The following is a 20133-nucleotide window of genomic DNA, read 5'->3' as shown; positions in this document are numbered from 1 at the left end:
CACAACCACGCGACACCCTGTGTACATCCCACAGCCTGACCGTGAAGCAAGGGGTCATTAGCAGCCACAGAGGTCTGGCCGTGGCCCAGGCTACTCCCCCACCAACAGCCTGGCAACGGGACTCCCTAACTGAGGGACGAGGGCGAGGAATACCCTCCCGCCTGAACCCAGGGTTCCAGCCTCGGCTAGCGGGGGCCCTGCTGGGGAGCAGCTGACTGCCCAAAGGATGGAGTTGGGCCTGGCAGGAACCCATAGGATCAGACGGGGTCCACCAGGGGAGGGAGGCTGCTCCACCAATCCAGATAGGAGGCCCCGGTGACATGGAGGGACTGAACACCTTCCAGGGGGTTAGCTGTTAACCCTGGAGAGGTTATCAATGAACCGGAGAGGGCCCCTAGAAGGAAAGGGCCACGACCTCGCATAAGGATGGGGAAACTTCAGCCCCTCCGGAGGGGCCATGACCCCCGCGGAGCCCCTGACCCCGCACCCGGGGCCGCGCGTCACCTGCTGGTAGTCGGCGTCCTCGGGCCGGAACTGGCTGCTGGTGGCCTCCCACCGCAGGTCGAAGTGCGGCAGCCGGTGCAGGAGGCTCACCCACCAGGGCGCCGCGTAGCTGACCCCGGCCATGGCGGGAGGCCGCGGGCGCTGCGCCGGGCTCCCCTCGTTGCCCGGTGCACGGGGCTCAGGGACCCGCCGACCCCTGCTCAGCTGCCCGCATCGTGCCTGCTATAGTGGGCCCCGGCACAGCCCGGCTTGGCCCGGCTCGGCCCGGCTCGGCTCCGCTCGGCTCCGCTCGGCCGCCCGCGCCCGCCGCCTCTTTGTTCGCCGCCGCTGCCGCCGCCCCCTCCGCGCACCCGCCTGCTCGCCCACAGGCCCCACCCCCACACCGCCATAGGCCCGCCGCCCGCAGGCCCCACCCCAGTCGTCCCCCCCCGTCCTCAGGCTCCGCCTCCGCACCGCCATTGGCCGACGGCTCTCAGGCTCCGCCCACACCAGCTCAGTTCCTGTCCCCGGGCTGCCATTGACGTATCTCCCATAGGCCCCGCCCTCAACCAACCTATTCTCTCGCTCCTGCCTTGCCATTGGTCCTTTTGCCTGCTAGTCACACCCCTCGGCTCAGGCAGAAGACCCTCAGACTTTTCGGCCATTTCTTCTCTGTGGACCAGCGGAGGCTGGAATCAGAACGTCGTGTGTAGCTTGCTGTCTGTGTCCATGCGTTCCGTCGCAGCCCTCGCAGGAACCTGCCCAGGGCTCCAGTGGCCTGTCTGTAGGATGGGCGTGATGTGCGTTCGGAGCTGCAGCTGGGTGATCTTGGGCAAATGCCTCCACCATCAGTGTTCTGGTCTGAGGAAAGGCCTTGTGGAGGTAGAACGAGTGGAAAGTGCTCAGAACAAAGCCTTGCACATAAAGCCGCAATGACGTGTGTAAAGCGATGATGGGCAGATAGGTTGAGACACACCTGCGCTTCCGGTGGGGAGGCCTGCCTTACTTTTAGTTATTGAGCCGGGACCTTATGTATGCAAGGCAAGCACTCGGCCACCGGCCTACATCCCCAAACCCGTCTTACTTTTTACATTGAGACAGGATCTCAGCAAGTTGCCCAGGTTATCCTCAAACTTGGCAATTCTCTTGCATCGACCTCCCAGGTAGTGGGATAACAGGCCTGAACCACTGCTCCCCGCTGGGTTGCATCACTTTAAAGACCTAAGACAGGAAGTTCACTGTAGCCCATCTTGGAAACTAGGCTACTGGTCAGGACACAGCCTATAGAAAGGGTTGGGGGTGGGGGACGTAGTTTGCGGCTCTGTGCCCCTTCCGCCCCTTCCGTGTTCTTGCTCCCAGGGGTGGCCTACATATCCGCTTGGCTCTGTCCCCTCACAACCCTGGGCCTTACTGCAGGACTCCCGTGTTCTTGGAAACTGCGTGCACATCACGTTCTGGATCCATTTGCCAGGTAGCTCCTGACCCGCTGGCCAGTGGCTTCCTGACAGACCTGTCTTTCAGCTCATCCAACTGCCTGAGGCACCTGCTTTCTTACACTATGACCCCAGGGCACGGAGCCTCAGCCTCGGTTTCCAGTGCTCTGGATGGCTGGGGGAAGCCACCCAGTTGGAAAACAGCCTGGAACGATAGGTGAGTTCTCCATCCCTAAAGGTCCATAGTGTCTAGAGTCAGGCTCAGGCTTCTTACTCTAGCACCAAAGAGCAACAAATGTGAATGCCCCACCCCCAAGCCTTCCAAGATTAAGGCCACTGAATTCTCCTCCCTGGTTTCAGGCGTACACCGCCTGGACGCAGTACACAGGTAAGGTGCCCCCTGCAGTGGACCTGGTGAGGCGCCCCCAACGCTGCCTTCAGGGTTCCCTGGTTCCAAAGATAAACAGTAACATCAGGAACTGACCTTATGGGCTGGGACAGTTTCTGCTCCGTTACTCCACAGAGGATCCCTGTATCCCCGCCTGGTCCCAGCAATAGTGATGATGGCACTGGTACTGCCAGGGCTCATACAGTAGGTATGAGGTTTAGGGGTTCCCTGCCCCATTTCCAGAAGCTTCACCAAGTTGGAGATTTTCTTCTGATAAGGCCACAAAGCCTGACCATTATGTAATAACTCATAATGGCGGACAAATTGCGTTCTCCAAAGATATGTGCAAAAGCCAGGTGTGGCAACACACACCTGATAAGACGATCACAAGTTTGAACCCTAGCCAACCTACATTGCAAATTTGAAGACAGCGTGAGCTAAGTCGTAAGACCTTATCTAAAAAAGGAGGCGGAGAGGGAAGGGGACTGGAAGTGCACTAGTTTTGATTAATTGGTAGTGTATTTGGCCAGTGAAACCTTTTCCTGAGGGAGCCCTTGAAGGAAAAGTCACAGGGGAATCGAAAGTGAAGAAAGTGTGGAAAGTGAGGCTCGTAAAGGTGCTTGCGGCCAAGCTTGAAGACCAGAGTTCGATCCCATCCTGCACAGGGTCCGGGAGCGACTCCACCAGTTGTTCCGCTGACCTCCATGTGTGCACCATACACAGAGTGGAATAATTACATGTAGGGGCTGGAGAGATGTCTCAGTGGTTGGGAGCATTCGCTGCTCTTCTAGAGGACCCGGGTTCAATTCCCAGCACCCACATGGGAGCTCACAACCGCCTGTAGCTCCAGGTCCATGGGATCTGACACCTTCATACAGGTGTATGTACAGGCAAGACACCAATGAACATAAAAAATTTTAAATTTCAAGTGTAATAGAGAAAAGATTCCCTACTACACAGTGTGGACCAGGACAGCCAGCACGTCCCCTGGTGGAACTGAGTCCCCACACTAATGCTGCTCAGATAGCTGCTGCAGAAAGGTATCTCGTGAAATAGGCATCTCCCGGGAGAATGAGAGTTAACGGAGAGAGTGCCAAGTACTGACTGTGGGCTCGGGGCAGGAAGGAAGGCTCCCCGCCTTGCCCGCTTTGGCTAGCACTGTCTGGCCAGAACTGCTATCCCTTCCTGCTCACCCCAGTACAACTATGGAGGCTGGGCCTTAGCCCACTCTATAGGGAGAGAAGCCATTGTCCAGGAAACCCGGAAAATCAGTCATGGAACCACTGTGGTTTGGTGTCAGCTCCCCCCACTCCTCTCCCTCTTCATTTCTCCCTCCCTCCCACGTTTGACTGAAGTAGGGTTTGTGAGCTGGAGACAGGGGTAAGGAGCTAGGGAGATCACTCAGTTGGGAAGGTGCTTGCTGTGCCAGTGTGAGGACCTGAGTGTGAATGCATTGACACTCATGTGCAAGCCAGCAATAGTGATGTGTACCTGTAACCCCAGAGGTGGAGGTAGAAGGCAAAGATGGCGGATCTGGACTTATTAGCTAACCAGTCCTGCTGTCTGAGGTTGCAGTTCTTCGAGTCCGGACAGCCATTCTGAGCTTGGCAGGACTCCCGCCCCCCAGCAGGGCCTCCTGCTCTCGGCCTGACTTCATCTGGAGAGTGTCTCTAGACACAGACGCCCCTGACCACTTTTGGTATCTGGCCTTTGACACGGCTCCCTGCTAGCTATGCCCTCCCTGCGCCTACAGCATAGTTAAGTACTGTGTTCCCGTTCATATGAAAGGACCATGTTTAATGCAAATCAAGCGTCCCTGAACTGCATAGTTCCACCAGTTTTGTACACCTATCCTTGGAGCCCCCCCACCCACTCCGCAGGGGGTATATAACCTTTGTTCTCTGGAATTAAAGTTGAAGTAGCTCCCTGCCAGCGTGTGATCCCTGTACAGTGCTCACTGCCATTCCAGGCACACTTTTCATCTCGTGCCCCTCCTCACTTCATGGGCTACGGGGAGACAGCCCCCAGGCAGGAGGAGAACCACACCATCCTAGCCAGTTGGTGAGCTCCAGGTTTGGTGAGAGACCCCATCTCAATAATAAGGCGGAAAATAACAGAGGAAGATGTGTGATGTTGACCTCTGGCCTCCAAACCCATATACATCGGTGAGTGTGCTTTAATATACATATGTACAAATACCACACTTACCATTTTTTTTAAAGGCAAGAATTAAAAAGTCTGTATGAGCCGGGCATGGTGGAACAGGCCTTTAACCCCAGTACCTGGGAGGAAGAGGCAGGTGATCTCTGAGTTCAAGTCTAGCCTAGTCTACAGAGGGAATTCCAGGACAGAGAAATCCTGTACTGGAAAAAAGAAAAAAAAAAAGAGAGAGAGAGAGAGAGAAAGGAAGAAAGGAAGGAAGTCAGTCTGTGGAGCCAACCCTGACAGCAGAGCTCCTAGGAGAGCCTGGCAGGAACATTTGAGATAGACGACCCACAGACTGAACAGATTGAGTGCTGTCCCTCCAGAAGGGGAGGAGGCTGGGCTGAGGCACCTGAGATGTCGTCCCATGACCTGCAGCCAGTGGGAGAGAGCCAGGACCCAGTAGCACAAGTCCAGCCTGGGGCCACAGCCAGAACAAAGGCATTCCCTGGGTTTGGACCCCATCCAGTGAGGTTCACGAGTGAGAGCTAGCAGGGAGAGGAGGGAGCTGGAGGCCCAGACTCCCACTGTGCGTGCTGACACGTGGCCTGCTGACACTTGAGCCACACAAACATTGAGAGTACCTAGCTTCCCTGAGACACTCAGAGTGGCAGAAAAGCCACAGGAACCGTTCTTTTTAATCTGGCCCTGAGGCCCGGTGTCTCTGCAGTTTGGGAGAGGTGCCAGCCAGCCAACACTGTCTTCAGAGGCCTGTGGAGCCTCAGAGCACAGCCTGAGCCTGAGGGGGCAGCCTCATCTACTGCCTGAAAGCCTGTGGGAACCAGTAAATCAGCAGGAGGCCTCTGAACCCCCAAGAGTGCTGCCTCAAAAGTCTTAGTTGCCAGCTGCACACCTCCCAAAACAAGAACAGACCTAAGGTAGACAAAGCTTCATGCTGGCCCTGGCGGCACACACCTGTCATTATGGCCACTTGGGCTAACTTGGGCAACTTAGTGAGACCCCATCTTAAAATAAAAAGTGAAGAGCGGTGGTGGCGCACACCTTTAGTCTCAGCATTACAGAGGCAGAGGCAGGCAGATCCCTGAGTTCGAAGCCAGCCTGGTATACAGAGTCTCAGGACAGCCAGGGCTATGCAGAGAAACCCTGTACCACAAAACCAAAAAAAAAAAAAAAAAAAAAAAAAAAAGAGAGAGAGAGAGAAAAGAAAAGAGAGCTAGCAATTTATTTAGCTCAGTGGTAGAACACTTACTAGAATCTCTCAGTGTGGGGCTGGGGCAGTAGAGTTCTTGTCCAAAATCCCTTTGTGAAGGGTTGGGGCATGGCTCAATGGTAGAGCACTTGCCTAGAAAATGCAAGGCCTAGAAAATGTCAATTCCCATTTCGACAGCATGTGCTCGCACGCATGTGCACAGACACACACATGCACACACACATGAGGAGAAGGAGGAAGAAAAGGCAGGGAAAAAAGGAAGGAAAGACTTTCCCACCGTCATAGTAAACTGGGGTTCTTTCAGGCCTAGTTCCTCTCCCAGCGTCAGTATCTTGGAGAATAGAACCTCACCTTGTGCGACTCCAGGGGCAGAGTTTCCAGGGGACTTTAGGTAAAGCAGCCTGGCTGAGAGGGCCTCTGGGCCCCCTGGACTCCACCCGACAAAAATACAAAACAAGACAAAAACCCAGGGCACTTAAGCCATCCTTGCCCTGTGTGTGAGGAGAAGATCTATCTGACCCGGCTTTGAGCCCGAAAGAGGGTGCCACCTCCCCAGCGACGGGGGACAGGGCCTCCAGAAACTTTGGAGCATGCAAGCAGGGAAGGTTCTGGAAGCCGCTTTGAGGGTTGCGCTCTTGCTCACCTCACTCAGAATAAATTGTGGGGAAGGAGGTGGGGCCCTTCACCGATCCTTTAGGGGATCCTTTACAAGAGACATCCCTTAGTGGCACTTCCTCCTGGGGCCCCTTGTCTGAACATCCAGCATCAGGCCTGTTGAGATCCGGAGTCTGGCCTCAGCCTCAGTGGTTAATGCCCAGGGTTAAAAAAAGGAGCCTTCTTCAAGGTCAGGGTCTAGGTACTCCAGAGCACCCAGGAGTGAAGGCCACGCTACACTCCTGTCTCTCTGCCCCTCCCTCATGGCCTTTCTCTGACCTTGCAGGGCCTCATGACCAAGTCCAAAGTCCCCAGATCCAGTAGCCTCCTCCCTGACAGGTCCTGCCCCCATCCCGCCTCTGCCAGGAAAAGCAGGCAGCGATGGGTGCGCTGGAAGGCTGCGTGCATGCGTTTCTAGCACACCTGGGTCTTCCTCTGAGCTCACTGGCAGCACAGGTGCTCCAGCTGTTTCCTTACAGCCACCCGGAGACACACCAGGATAGGCTTCATAATCTACAGACAGGGAAGCCGAGGCTCACTCCATTCACCTGCTATGACCGAGGTGGCTATAGCATCCCCCACGAGGACTCTTTTCCATGAGGCCCCTTTCTCCCCCACCCCAGGCTAGCTGGCTGTGAAGCCAGAGCTCTCCTTTAGATTTCTAGGGTGAAGCTGGACACTATTCTGGCTGGTTTTATGTTAATCTGACACAAGCTACAGTTATCCGAAGGGAGAGAACCTCAACCCAGAAATGCCTCTGTAAGATCTGGCTAGAGGACCTCTTCTTGTTTTTTTTTGAGACAGGGTTTCTCTGTGTAGCCCTTGCTGTCTTGGAACTCTCTTTGTAGACCAGGCTGGCCTTGAACTCAGAGATACACCTGTCTCTGCCTCCAGAGTGCTGGGATTAAGGGCTTTTGCCACCACACTTAGCTAGGGCGTTTTCTTAGTTAGTGACTGATAGGAGAGGACCTAGCCCATGGTGGGTGGTGCCATCCCTGGGCTGGTATTCCTAGGTTCCAGAAGAAAGCAGGCTGAGCAAGCTATCATGAGCAAGCCAGCAAGGAGCATCCCTTCGTGACCCCTGCTTCGGCGCCTGCCTCCAGGCTCCTGCCCTGTTCGAGTTTCTGCCCTCACTGTTTTTGATGATGCCTGCCTGTCATTCTAGCATTTGGGAGGATCAGAAGTTTGGGCTACAGGAGAGCCTGAGTGGAGGCGCAGCTCTGAGGTACTGAGCCTCTGTGGATCTCGTCACACCCTTTCTGCTCTGCCAGGTCCCTGGGAGCCACTGGTGGAGAAGCCTGCAGCCAGTGGCTCTGGAAGAAATCACAGAAGAGAGATGCATAGAATTTTCTTCCAAGGCTAGATGAGTTCGAGGCCAGTCTGGTCTACAAAGTGAGCCCAGGACAGCCAAACTATTACACAGTGAAAACATGTCTCAAAAACAAAAAACAAAAGAAGAGAAGGAAGAAAAAAAAAGAAAGGAAGGAAGAAAGAATAAACAAATAAAACTCTTCCATTTGGAGCTGGGCATTATTGTGCATATCTTTAATCCCAACACCCAGGAGGCAAAGACAGGGACATCTTAGCTTCAGGCTAGCCTGGGCTACTGAGATGCAGGACAGCCAGGGGTACATTATGAGATACTGTCTCAAAAAGAATTTTTTTTTAACTTTAATTTTAAAGGTTTTCATCTTGTTGGTGGTGATACACACCTTTAATCCCAGCACTCAGGATGAAGAGACAGGTGGATCTCTATGAATGTGAGGCCAGCCTGGTCTACAAAGAGAGGCCAAGACGGCCAAGTTACACAGCTACACAGAGAAACCCTGTCTCGAAAAACCAAACCAAACCAAAAATGTTCTCATCTGAGGCTGCCTCCTTGAGGCCAGGCCTCTCCCCATCTTAGCCAGCAGCCTGGCTGTCTCCACCCTGGGAAGTCTTAGGATGACTGGAGCTTTCATCAGTGGGGGCTCTGGTGGGCACTATCCCACTCCACTCTTTTCTTCCTTCCTTCTCCTGCCAGCACTCTGTGTTCTCACCCAGCAGAGCATGCACGGGCTCCTCACAGTGTCCCCGGCCTCCTCCCTGAGCTCTAGGGCCCACACTGTGCCCATTGTGTCCATCTGCCATCTAGATGTCCGTTTCTTTCTACGTTCCTCCCTCACCCCTATCCCTTGGAGAACGAAAGTACCCAGAAGCAGTCTGTGGTGGGTCATAAGGCTCGGACAAGTGAGGAAAACTCACGGGTGTTAGAATAGCTGAAACAGAGAGACAGGCAGAGAGATACATACATGACACAAATAGGAAAGCATAACACACAAGACAGAAGACCCAAGATACAGTGCTTAGCAGCGTTAGACGAATGACACAGAAAGCATTACCAAAGGACGGGAGAGGTCTGGGCACAAGGTGGGCTAACGGACCTAGAACACGGGTACTGTTCCATGGCACGCTTGGAGAACGAGAACTGCTGTGGGCAGACTGCCAACAGTCCCCTCAGGCTCTCTGTTTGTTTGGAGGAATCTCGAATGCCGTGCTTTAAGTTTTCAAATGGTACACGTTGCAATTCCTACTCCAGTGAAACCATTTTTGTGCAGTGTTTACCTACCTGTTCTCCTCCATTCTTTCCCCCATCCACTCGCTCATCCACTGAGTAGTCACCCACCTATTCACCCATTATTCTAGCAGCCCCTGGGAGGCTACCTATGAATGCGCCCACTATGAATCCACCTACCTATGAATGCGCCCACTCCTCCACAGACCAATCCATCCATCTATCCATGTAGCCATCTATCCTGTCCATCAGGCAGTCTGTCATCCATCCATCCATTCATCATCCATCTACATAACTATCCATCTCTGTTCATAGATGCGCCTGTCTCTCTTCCATGCACCCATATTTAAATGAAGACAGTTGTAATTATATGCAGGAAATAACAAGTTTTTATTTCAATTTTGAAATTTTTATGTGTGTTTCATCTACATGCATGTCTGTGCACTAGATGCATGCCTAGTGCCTGCAGGGAGCAGCAACTGGAGTTACAGACAGCTGTGAGCCACCACGTGGGTGCTGGGAATTGAACCCAGGTCCTCCAGGAAGAGCAGTCAGTGCTCTTAACCACGGAGCCATCTCTCCAGCCCCCAGGGAGAGGAGCTGCCTTATTCGGGCACTTCCAAGGTATCCCAGAGCCTACAGCGGTTGGCTAGCTGCTTCTCTCTCACACTCGCAGCAGCAGGGAAAGGCAGAGGGGCCAAGGCTGGAGGCAGCGATACAGACAGCAGAATCAGCCAGCCGCAGGGAAACGTGGAGTGGAGCCCTGGCCTCGTCACGGTTCGGGACAGAGCCTCTCATCTGCGGGACTGGATAGCACTGTGTACCAGCAACAGCCACTCGAAACTTGTAGCCAGTGGTGAACAGGTGCCATAGGCACCTCCACAGGCAATCCCTGGCTTGGGCCTGCTGGCACTTGGGCCTGGTAGCAAAGGTCCCGATGACAGGATACCCTAATCAGAGGGTTTTGCTTTTTCTTGGAGGGGAGGAGTTGGGGGGGGTCTTATTATGTAGCCTGGTTGGACTTTTTTCTACTATATTTAAAGTTTATTCTTTGAGAATGTGATACGTGTACAGCATGTGTTTTGATCGTGTCCACCCTCCTCCATTCCCTACTTCCAACTCCCAGATCCCCTCACCAGGTTGCCCTCCCAGTTTCACGCGCTCTTCCTGTTTGTTGTAAAGCACTAAGTCCAGTTATCACTGCCCATGTGCGCATGAGCGTGAAGCCACCCCCTGGAGCAAGGCCAGCCTCCTGGGGTGGTGCGCACGGATGTGCGTGCATGCCTGAAGAGAAAACTTTCTCCTCAAGCCTCCCAGGGGCTAGTTATGGGCCACCATGTCTGGCTTTTTGTGTTTTGTTGTTATTGTCGGTTTTGGGGAGTTGTTTTGTTTTGTTTTGAGATGAAGGGTTTCTCTGTGTAGCCCTGGCTGTCCTGGAACTCACTCTGTAGACCAGACTGGCCTCGAACTCACAAGACCTGCCCCTGCCTCTGTCCCCTGAGTGCTGGGCTTAAGGGTGTGTGCCACCACCAATCCTTGTTTTTAGAAATCAAAGGAACCTCAGCTATCTCAGATCTGTGTGTGTGTGTGTGTGTGTGTGTGTGTGTGTGTGTGTGTGTGTGTTTGCAAGCACACATGCATGTGGATGTGGAAGCCAGAGGTCAAGGGCACTGTCCATCTTGCTTTTGTGAGATGGGGTCTCTCATTAGCCTGGAGCTGGCCACGCGAGTGAGGCTGGCTGGTCGGGAGACCTCAGGGATCCGCCGTCTCCACCTCCCCGGCACTGGGATTGCCAGTGTGTGCCACTCAGCTTTCTTTGTTGTTTTGTTTTTGAAGACAGGGTCTCGCTGTGTAGCCTTGGATGAACTCCGTAGAACAGGCAGCCTGGTCTCAAAATCACAGGTCTGCCTCCATCTGCCCTCCAGGCTCTGGAATTAAAGGCATGATCCTCCGTGCCTGGCTGGCCATTTTGGTTTTTGTTTTTAAAAAAAATGTACATTCTAGGAATTGCACTTAGGTCCTCCTGCTTGCTTGGCACACACCTGCTGAGGCGTGTCTTCAGCCTGCATGTGTTTTTGTACACACATGTGTTTACATGTTCGTGCACACATCTGCATGTGTGTGGTTTTGAGTGGTTTGTGTGACTGCGCCCATCTGTGCCCACACGTGCATGTGTATGTGTACACACTCGTTTGTATGTTGCAATGCTATGCACATGCATGTTTTCACATGTAGGTTTGCACACTTGCGCATGCCTGTGTGTTGCAAATATCTGGTGTGTGCGCACGTGGCAGGGCAGCCTGTTTAGGAGCTGAGTTTTGCCATGGCGCCTGTGGAGAGAGCTGCTTAAGTCTCCATAGGGGCTTACATGGCCTCACAGCTCCCCCAGGACCTGACCGTTGTGGGAATGTTTGGGAGGTTAGGGGAAAACAGGTGACCTCAGTTATGGTGGGGAGCATGTGGCTTCCAATGCCACTCGCAGGATCCAGAGCAGCAGGGTTGCGGCCTAGGACAAGCTGAACTGGAGTACTGTGCATGCTGAAGGCCCCAGCTATCCAGGGGCAGGTGCTGGGGACAGAGCCTGAGGAACACCTCCATTAACAGAGGAAGGAGTTGAGCGGAGGGGTGGGGGAAATGCAGGAGGTAAGTGTGAGGCAGAAGGACTTCAGGTGGGTCAGCCCTGGCTCATCAGCCAGTCCTGTCCAAGGGCAGCAGCAGATATGCCAAGGAGTGGGCGGATGGGGTACGGGCAGGGAAGAGCCTTTCTCATGTATTATGTCAGCGGTGCCCCGTCCCCGCCCACGCCTCGGCCTCTCTGCTTTCATCTCTGAGGAGCCGGGCCTGGGAAGAGAGAGGAAGAAAGCCCCGGGCTGGGTCCCATGAATGGGCCCCCAGGAGCCCTGGCACACACTGGACTGTTCTTTGAGTCCTGGCTCTTCTGGGCTTAATTAGCGAGCAGCTCAAGGGCACCCCATTCTCCTTATTCACAGCCAGCCCCAGCACCATGGAAACCTCTTCCAGGGTCCTCAGGCAGGCACCGTCTAATGGGGCCACCCCTCCGGCTGTAACTGGGTCCAGCTTGAGGGAGCCCATGGGAAGGCAGGCTAGCCAAAGGCCATTAGCGGGGCCTGCACAGGCAGGCCAGCCCATTCCCATCCCCATCATCCGCATTCTGAACCTGACAGTGCTGCCAAGAGGAATGAGGGATTCAAATTCCTTTTTCTGTGTTCCCCGAGGACTTGGGGAAATGGCGTATTTAGAACCGTCCTGGTCTGACATGGAGTCAGTCTCCCCCGGCTCTAAGAAGGCGAGTGTGAGCCCGGTCTGGGGGTGCAGGCTTACATTCCTAGCTCCTTGGGATGTTGAGGCAAGAGGAACTCACATTCAAGGCGTGCCTGGGCTACAGGCTGACGTCAAGGCCAGCCTGGTGACTTATTCAGATTGTGTCTTGATTTTTTTTTTTCCATTAAAGAATTGGGGGGTGACAGAAAGGTAGCTCCCTGGGTTAAGGCTTTGCTGCTAAGCCTGATGACCTGACTTCACTTCCCTGGGACTGACATAGCAGAGAGAACTGACCTCTGCAAGCTGCCCACTGCCCCTCCCCTGCCCCAAGGCCTGGGAGATGGCTTGGTGGGTAGAGTGCTTCACAGCAAGCATGAGGACCCGAGTTGAGATCCTCAGCAGTGAGGTGAGGCAGCACATGTTGAAACCCCGACATGGGGAGGCAGACACAGGCTGGTTCCTGGGTTTGTTGGCCAGCCAGTGTAGCTGAATCAAGGAGGTCCAGGCCGGTGAAACTGCCTCAGAAGATCCAGTGGGGCCGGACAGATGGCTCTGCAATTAAGAGCACTTCCAAGCTCCAGGGGACCTGATGCTCCCTTCTGTCCTGAGGGCACCATGGGTGTAGACAATCAATTAAGTAAAATGCACTTTTTTTTGCCCCTCTGAGACAGGGTTTCTCTGTACTGGAACTCTCTTTGTAGACTAGGCTGGCCTTGAACTTACAGAGATCCATCTGCCTCCCAAGTGCTGGGACCACAGGTGTGCGCTACCATACCTGGCTCAACACTCACTTTTTAAATTTAATTTATGCATATCTGCATGTATACCTGCATGCCAGAAGAGGGCGTCAGGTCCCAGTATAGATGGCTGTGAGCCACCATGGGGGTGCTGGGAATTGAACTCAGGATCTCTGGAAGAACAGGCAGCTCTCTTAACCGCTGAGCCATCTCTCCAGCCCAACACTCACACTCTAAATCTTAAAAAAATTACAAACACAACACACACAAAGGTGGGGAGCAATTGAGGAAGATAGTGGACATTGACCTCTAGCCTATGTACATACATACAAAATCTAAAATATACTCATTGCAATTTGTATAAACACACACACACACACACACACACACACACAGACACACACGTGACATGCATACACATCAGAGGATGACTTGACTATCAGGAGCTGGTTCTCTTCCATCCTGTGAGTCCTGAAGATTGAATTTCAGGTTGTCAGGCTTGCTTGCCATCAAGTGCCTTTATCTACTGAGCCATTGTGCTGGCCACAAATTACAGTATTTTTTTTTTTTTTTAAATCTGGATGTGGTGGTGTGTGCTTTTAACTCCACACCATCAGTACTATATTTCGAGACCCTGTTTAAAAAAAAAAAAAAAAGAGCAAAAGGCCAGGGGATGTAGGCCTAACTGTCCTGAGCTGCGCTGACCGGATGTGACTTCTCCCATGTTAACGGTGCTTGCCCAGCTGTGGCCTGCACGGGGCAGTCAGAGTATGGCTGCTGCAGCAGGCCTGTGACCCCGGGGGCTCAAGGGAGGACCAGCCTGGGTAGATAGGAGCTTTGCAGAGTCGCTGGGCCTCGGGGCTTCTGAACCACGTGGGGATGTCCACTGCTTCCCTTTCCAAGGAGGAATTTGCAATTCGTCTGACCAGCACATGATGGAGTTTTTATTTAGTTCTCAAAGGTTAGAGGGCTTTCCCGGGAAGGTATTTATAGCTTTAAAGACATCTGTTCTGCTGTTATCTTCATTCTTTTTCTGATGATCCGTCTCTTCACAGAGAGGGCTCTGAGGCTGTGAGACTGAAGGCACAGTCCTCACTCTCCTCATCAGGAGACAAAAATAGACATTTATCAGACAGAAAACAGCCAGAACCTGCAGTCCAGGTCATTCAGCCACAGTCCTTGCTTGGTGCAGAGATGAATGGACCTACAAAAAGCTCCCAATTTACTGTGGACTTATACAAACAGCAGGCACAGGGCCCTGGCATTCGGTGCTGGTCGCCCATCAGGAGCCCTGCAGGCACCGTGGTCCCCTCAGTGCTGCGCACCCGGGGATAACACTGCAACAGGATGGCTCTGTAGGGGGAGGTGTGGCTGGGAGGTACAGTGCTTGCCTAGCACACTCAAGGACCTAGGTTCCCCCAGCGCCAGACAAGAAGCTCACTAGTCTGCTTCCGCTCACCACAGCTCTGTTCCCCACCCACACTCAGCTCACTGCTGCCTGTTTAGCGAGTTTGGGGAAGCCTGGCTTGTACCAGCCCCCTCTCTGCACTTCTCAGCTGCATCTCGTGGGCGGAGGTGAATCAAGGGCAACACAGGGCTACGGTGTCTCCTGGATCCTGCTTTTTCACTGGGATGGCATCGCCAAGAGGGTGTTCTGTTCCTGGCTTCTGAGCTAAGAGGAACAGTGCCCCACGGGGGCCCTGTCGGCCCTGTGTCCCAAGCCCAGCTGGCTTGCTGTGTGCTCTGCGGAGATGCCCATGGTCTCCAGCAAGCATGTGCTCAGGGTGAGTGGCACCTTCCCCTTTTCAGCTCAGCTCTCCACACAGGTCAACTGTGCAGGGAGTGGGGGTGGGGCGGGGTGGCTGGCTGCCGCCCATGGGGCGGACTCAGTCTACCTTTTCGTGTTAGTGCTTGCTCAAAGAGTGGGTCACAAAGAAAGCATGGGTTCTTTTAAAGATGAACTACCCACCAGCCTACACGCAAGTCTCACTGCTGCTTCCCAAGCTCAGGTGATGGGGAGGTGTTGCCATCAAAGTCAGGGCACAGTGATGTCACTTACATCTCAGGCACACATACGTGGGTCCTCCTTGGTCCTGAAGGCTGCGGCCTGAGGTCCTTTCCTTCTGAAAAGATCTCTCTCTAACCCTACCATCCCCCAGGGGTGAATTCTGCTGCTTCCTATGACCCTGTGTGCAGTCCACAGACCACAGCTGGCTGTGTCCCAGACCAATCACACTTTCAGAAGGCTCAGCTCAGGCCACAGCCCCTGGCAACTGGCTTCTACCTCACCCCTCCCTAGCTAGCCAGCCAGCTGTTGGGATGCTTGGGCCCACAAAAGCAAGCCAAGCACAAGAACTCTGTCTTACAGATCCCTTGAAGTTCAAAGCTGAACTGGCTGGCGGGACCCCCAGTTCCCACATCCGCTTCAGGCACGTATGGAGGCAGCTTCAAGACAGGGTTACTTTAATAGATTAGTTGCTGCACCAAAGGACAGGAGGTTTACGACTTTCTGGTCTTCAGGGACATGTTCTTAGAAAACCTAAGGGCAGAGCTGATTTTGACCTTAGAGCCCACTGGGCAGGCTGGGTGCGCCTCAAGATATACAGACTGCCCTGCAGCTGAGGTGGATCTTGCAGTGTCCTTTTCCCAAGGTGGGGCAGCCCCAGGAGATCATCCCCCAAACTCCTGACTGCCTGACTGCTCACTGTCAGAACACTCAATGGCTGCTGTTAAACAAGGGAGGTCAGAGCAGCCAAATGTGGCCCCCTGCCCCCCCCCCCCCCCCCCGAGGTACAGGCAGGTGCACAAGGCATCCCGTGCCCCAGTGGGTGGGGTCTGAAACTTCAAGTGGTGGCACGGGTCACAGGGAACACGCCCAGGTTGTGACAGGGACACTGATCTACAGAGGGCTCCAGTCGGCAGCCATGTTGGCAAAATTACCACCAGTTCACCGGGAAGAAAACTGACTTGGCAGGCAGCCTGCGGGCCAAGTGAGATGGCCAGGATCCCGGCCGAGTTGGGTTTAGCCCCCTGGTGGAGAGAAGGGGTAGGCAGCTGTGCCAGGCCTGGCCCAGTCTTAGGGGCACTTAACCCTTCCTGGGGCAGGGAGACAAAGCTGGGCCCCTTCCCGGCCTCTCACCGCCAAGGCCAGCTCGCTTCCTGAGCCTCCCATGCCTGCTGTGTGCGTGCTCAGGCAGGCATCCTGTGCAGAAGGTGCCAGGGATTAAAGGTTCCTACAAACAAACTCCTGGGTCTTCCCACTGGTCTAGTCCAAGAAGGAAGCTTCTAGCGTTAGTTTTTTCCTGAGACAAAAGCCAACCTAAGGAACCAGGGAGTTCCATCCCCAGAGACCTGTGGAGACCCTTGGGCAGCAGACCTAAGCTACGTGGAGCCTGGCTACTCCTAAAACCCTGTCAGAGCCCAAAGCCCCTCATTCCCACCCACTGGCAGTGGCAGGTTTCACAGACAAGCTGCTGGATGCCGAATGGGCCCGGGGGCACCACTGGCCTGCAGGTGCGCCTGCGCACCAGTGACAGGGCCGTACTGGAACTCGTCTTTCCCTGAGACTTATCTCCTCTGGGATGACGGCTGCCTCCTGGCTCGGCTCTCCACCCTTCCACAGGGTGACCTGTGGAATCTGTGCTCTGGCTGCTTCTCAGTAGCAGCTGTGCCACTCTGTGGGACACTGCCTGGTCCCCCTTCAAGAGGGATGAAAGTGGTGGGGTATGAGAGCAGAGGGGACAGGGCTCAGCTGGGAACCCTGATGTCCATAGCTTCTTGCTGGCTCTGATGTGACCGCATTCGGCTGTGGGGACAGGAGACGTGGCAGTGTCACCTGCTAAGGCACTAGGTGGCACAGGGCGAGGAAGGCTGAGCCTTGATGGCAGCTGATGGGGCCAAGGTCAAGGGCAGGCAGTAGAGTGTTTGAGAGTTCTTTGCAGGACTCCCTGCTGCCCTGACTTGGGGTGGACCTATCTGTGGGCACTGGGAACACACTGGCTGCAGCCAGGGATGGAAGCGGGAGGTGGCTACCCACCCTCCCCGGACAGCAGCACAGAGCCACCAGGCTCTCAAAGGCACAGGCACAACACGTAAGAAAACCGATGGCTGAGGTGTTCCCGAGGTAGGGCTGTTTCCCTAGCGAGACAGGTCGTCTTCTCAAAGTCACTTAGTAAGTCCTATAGCCTGGCCCACAGCCACCTCACCTGGAGGCAATGACTGGGGTCCTAGAATGGGGAGGGGCTTTTCTTTCTGGGCAGAAACGGCGAAAAGATAATGTCGTCATCGGAGTCTTCCGAACAGAAGCCCTCCACAGGTCGTGGTGACACGGGCTGCAGTCCTTGGGGACAGGACTCTGCTGAAATGAATCAGAGAGGGAGGTCAATGGCATGGAGTCAGGGTCAGAAGGCGGACAGAGCTGCACCGTGGCCACCGGCACTTCCTGGAGGCCAAGGCTCAAGCCCCACTCGCACAGCCTGGGGCCGCCTTCAGACCACTACAGAACCTCGCGGGAGGTTCAGCCCCTTACCCTCATGATAATCTAGCAGCTGCCAGCCTGGTGGCGGTGTACCCCTGTAATCCTAGCACCTGGGAGGCTAAAGAAGGATGGGGATCATAAACTTGAGGCTGGCCTGGGCCATACACTGAGTTGAGGCCAGCCTGGACTACAGATTAAGGTTGGCTCAGATAACAGAAATGTGCAAAGGGAATTAGAACTGTGTGTAAGCAGGTCCTGGCTGAACCCCTGCTGCCCCCCCCCCTCCGGTGCCTGCCCTGTCTGCTGAGGGGCTGAGCTGAGGCGGAGGGCGCATACCGTGGGATGGACTCGCACTTCTGGTGCTGCTGCTCCTTTCCTCACACATACCCGGGCACATCGCCTCCTTTACACTGGACTCAGGCACAGCCTCTAGACTGGATGGGGATGAGCAGTCCCACTGGCCGCCTTGGGAGGAGTCTGAGGTGGTCCCTTGGGGGACCAAGGGTTGCTGTGAGGAGGGGGCAGGTTCGCCTGGAGCAGTCTCCCTCAGCATCTCCTTGGCACAGAGGCCCGCTCTTATTGCTCCTGACGGGGGAAATGAGAGGTTACGGGCTCGGGATTTAGAAAGAATGAGAAGATTCCGACCCAACCATGAAACAGTTGCTATGGCTGACCGCCTTTTCTTCATAGCTCCCACCACAGTTCATACACACTGAAACTCCAGGAGATTTAATGTCCGACCCCGACCTTATTTTCTTTTTTACTTCACAATCTCTGTGGAGGTCCAAGGACAACCTCAGGGGGTCCTCACCACCCACCCTGTCACGGAGTCTCTGCTGTTTGACGCTGGTCTCCCCTCCCTCCATCTCCTCACGGGGGTTCTGGGATTGCGCGTGACTGCACCTGGGTTTACGCGCATGCTGTGGACAGGCCCTCGTGCTTGCACGGCAAGAGCATCGCCCACTTGCACACTTCTCTCAATCTTTTTTCTCCATAGCCCCCTGCTTTTTCTCTTTTCTTTTCTTTCTTTTGTTTTGTTTGTTTTTGAGATAGGGTCTCGCTCTGTAGCCCAGGATAGTCTTAACTCATGATCCTCCTGCCTCATCTTCTGGATTCCTGGGATTTTAGCCTGTGGCACTGTTCTGTTTTTATTTTCCTTTTATTCCTCCTTCCTTCTGCCCTCTTTCCCCTTTCCCTTTTCTCATGTTCTTTTCTTCCTTCCCTTCCACTACTCTTAAAAAAATATTTTTCCAGGTGGTAGTGAACACCTTAATTCCAGTACTGGGGGTTTGTTGGCAGAGGCAGGTGGATCTCTTGAGTTCGAGGCCAGCCTGGTCTATAGAGGGAGTTCCAGAACAGACAAGGCTACACAGAGAAACCCTGTCTCGGGAAAAAAAATGTATGTGTATAGGTGTTATGCCTGTATGTGTTTGTGTGCCAGCACATGTTTGTAGAGCCACCTGTGGATGCTGGGAACAGAACCCAGGTGCTCAGCAAAAACAGCCAGTGTTCTTAACCAATGAGCCATTTTTCCAAGCCCTTCCTTTCTTTCATAAGCCAGAAGGTCTCACTTAACTCAGGCTAGTCCCAGAGTCACTATGTGGCTGGGCTGGGCTGGGCTGGGCTGGGCTGGGCTGGGCTGCAAAGCCCAATCACCTTGCCTTTTCCTGGGACTGAAGGCGGGCACCACTACATTGTTTTAAGAACACACAAGGGCCAGGTGTGGCTCTTAAGCCTGTTATGCCTTGGGAGGCAAGGCAAGGAAGACCGTCCAGTAAAGGCTCTACCCGGGGCCATGGAGTGAGATCCTGTCGCACCAACAAAGCAGCCAATGAGCACCCCAGCACAATCAGACGAGGGCTCCTTCACTCTTCTCACTCAGATGACATGCAAGGGTCAGGACCTGCTGGGCAGTGGCTGCTTCTGGGCCAGTCTACACAGGTGATGGATCTGCCACTTTAAAATTACCTTTGACAACAGGAGAAAAGGGCAGCAGAGACAGAGAGCCTGACCAAAGAATTGAAAGGTCAGCAGACACAGGGCCTGGTGAGATCAGCACAGATGGCCTTGTGGAGAATGGCCTAGAGCCTTTGGGGGCCTGCCTAGGGGATTGCAGGCTGCTGGTGGCTTTGGGGTTCCAGTGTCTATGTGCCTGCCTTCTCTGAACTTCAAGGACTTCTGTCTTGGCTCACGGCACTGTGCAAACAAGGGTTTGGAGAGAACAACAAAGCTCACAGTTTCATGACTCAGACACAGATTTAAAAGCAATGGTTGAAGTGGACGTGAAATGTGACAGGTTAAGCTTGGTGTGGTAGGAGCTCTCCTAAAGGCTGCTATGGGGACCCTGGGAATTGAAGGGGACTGATGGATCCAGTCAGAACCAGCTAAGGGCTGGGAATACGGCTTAGCTGCACAGTACATGTGACAACCCCCAACTCCACCCCATGAAAGGCAAGAGTGTGTCAATGGCAGAGCACCCCTTACTGTGGGGGCAGGGGCCTGGCTCAGTGGTAGAATACCTACCTGTCTAGAATCTCCCAGTGAGGGGCTGGAGTGTGGCTCAGTGGTAGAGCCCCTGCCCAGAATCCCCCAGTGAGGGGCTGGCTTTACAGTGCAGTGGTAGAGCCCCTGCCTAGAATCTCCCAGTGAGGGGCTAAGGGTGTAGCTCAGTGGTCAAACACCTGCCTAGAATGCGCTATGAGTGTGGCTCCGTGGTAGAGCACCTGCCTAGAATGCCCCAGTGAGGGGCTGG

At 54.3% G+C, this 20133-nt stretch overlaps 2 protein-coding genes across 9 annotated transcripts in view; both read right to left on the bottom strand.

The window, feature by feature from the left end:
* Ttyh3 (tweety family member 3) overlaps positions 1 to 814 on the bottom strand; it is a gene marked incomplete in the record, with an annotated part of 29971 nt that extends 29157 nt beyond the window's left edge. The window contains 1 exon segment of the mRNA XM_055598550.1: positions 505 to 814. Within this exon segment, the coding sequence (XP_055454525.1) occupies positions 505 to 627 (123 nt within the window).
* A 13019-nt stretch (positions 815 to 13833) lies between these two features.
* Iqce (IQ motif containing E) overlaps positions 13834 to 20133 on the bottom strand; it is a 44863-nt gene continuing 38563 nt past the window's right edge. For 6 of the 8 annotated variants that reach the window (XM_055598669.1, XM_055598674.1, XM_055598675.1 and 3 more), the window contains 2 exons: positions 17718 to 17966; positions 13834 to 17261 (listed from right to left, as the gene is read on the bottom strand). In XM_055598669.1, the coding sequence (XP_055454644.1) occupies positions 17131 to 17261; positions 17718 to 17966 (380 nt within the window). In that variant the 3' untranslated portion in view covers positions 13834 to 17130. The remainder of the gene's footprint in view (positions 17262 to 17717; positions 17967 to 20133) is intronic. The other 2 variants (XM_055598670.1, XM_055598673.1) reach the window with 2 other exon arrangements.

This window comes from Psammomys obesus, unplaced genomic scaffold (genome assembly GCF_907164565.1).
Source record: "Psammomys obesus unplaced genomic scaffold, mPsaObe1.curated_primary_1811, whole genome shotgun sequence".
In the NCBI taxonomy this organism is placed as follows: domain Eukaryota; kingdom Metazoa; phylum Chordata; class Mammalia; order Rodentia; family Muridae; genus Psammomys; species Psammomys obesus.
Note: the sequence above shows the minus strand (reverse complement) of the source record. Positions and strands in the feature narration are given on the sequence as shown.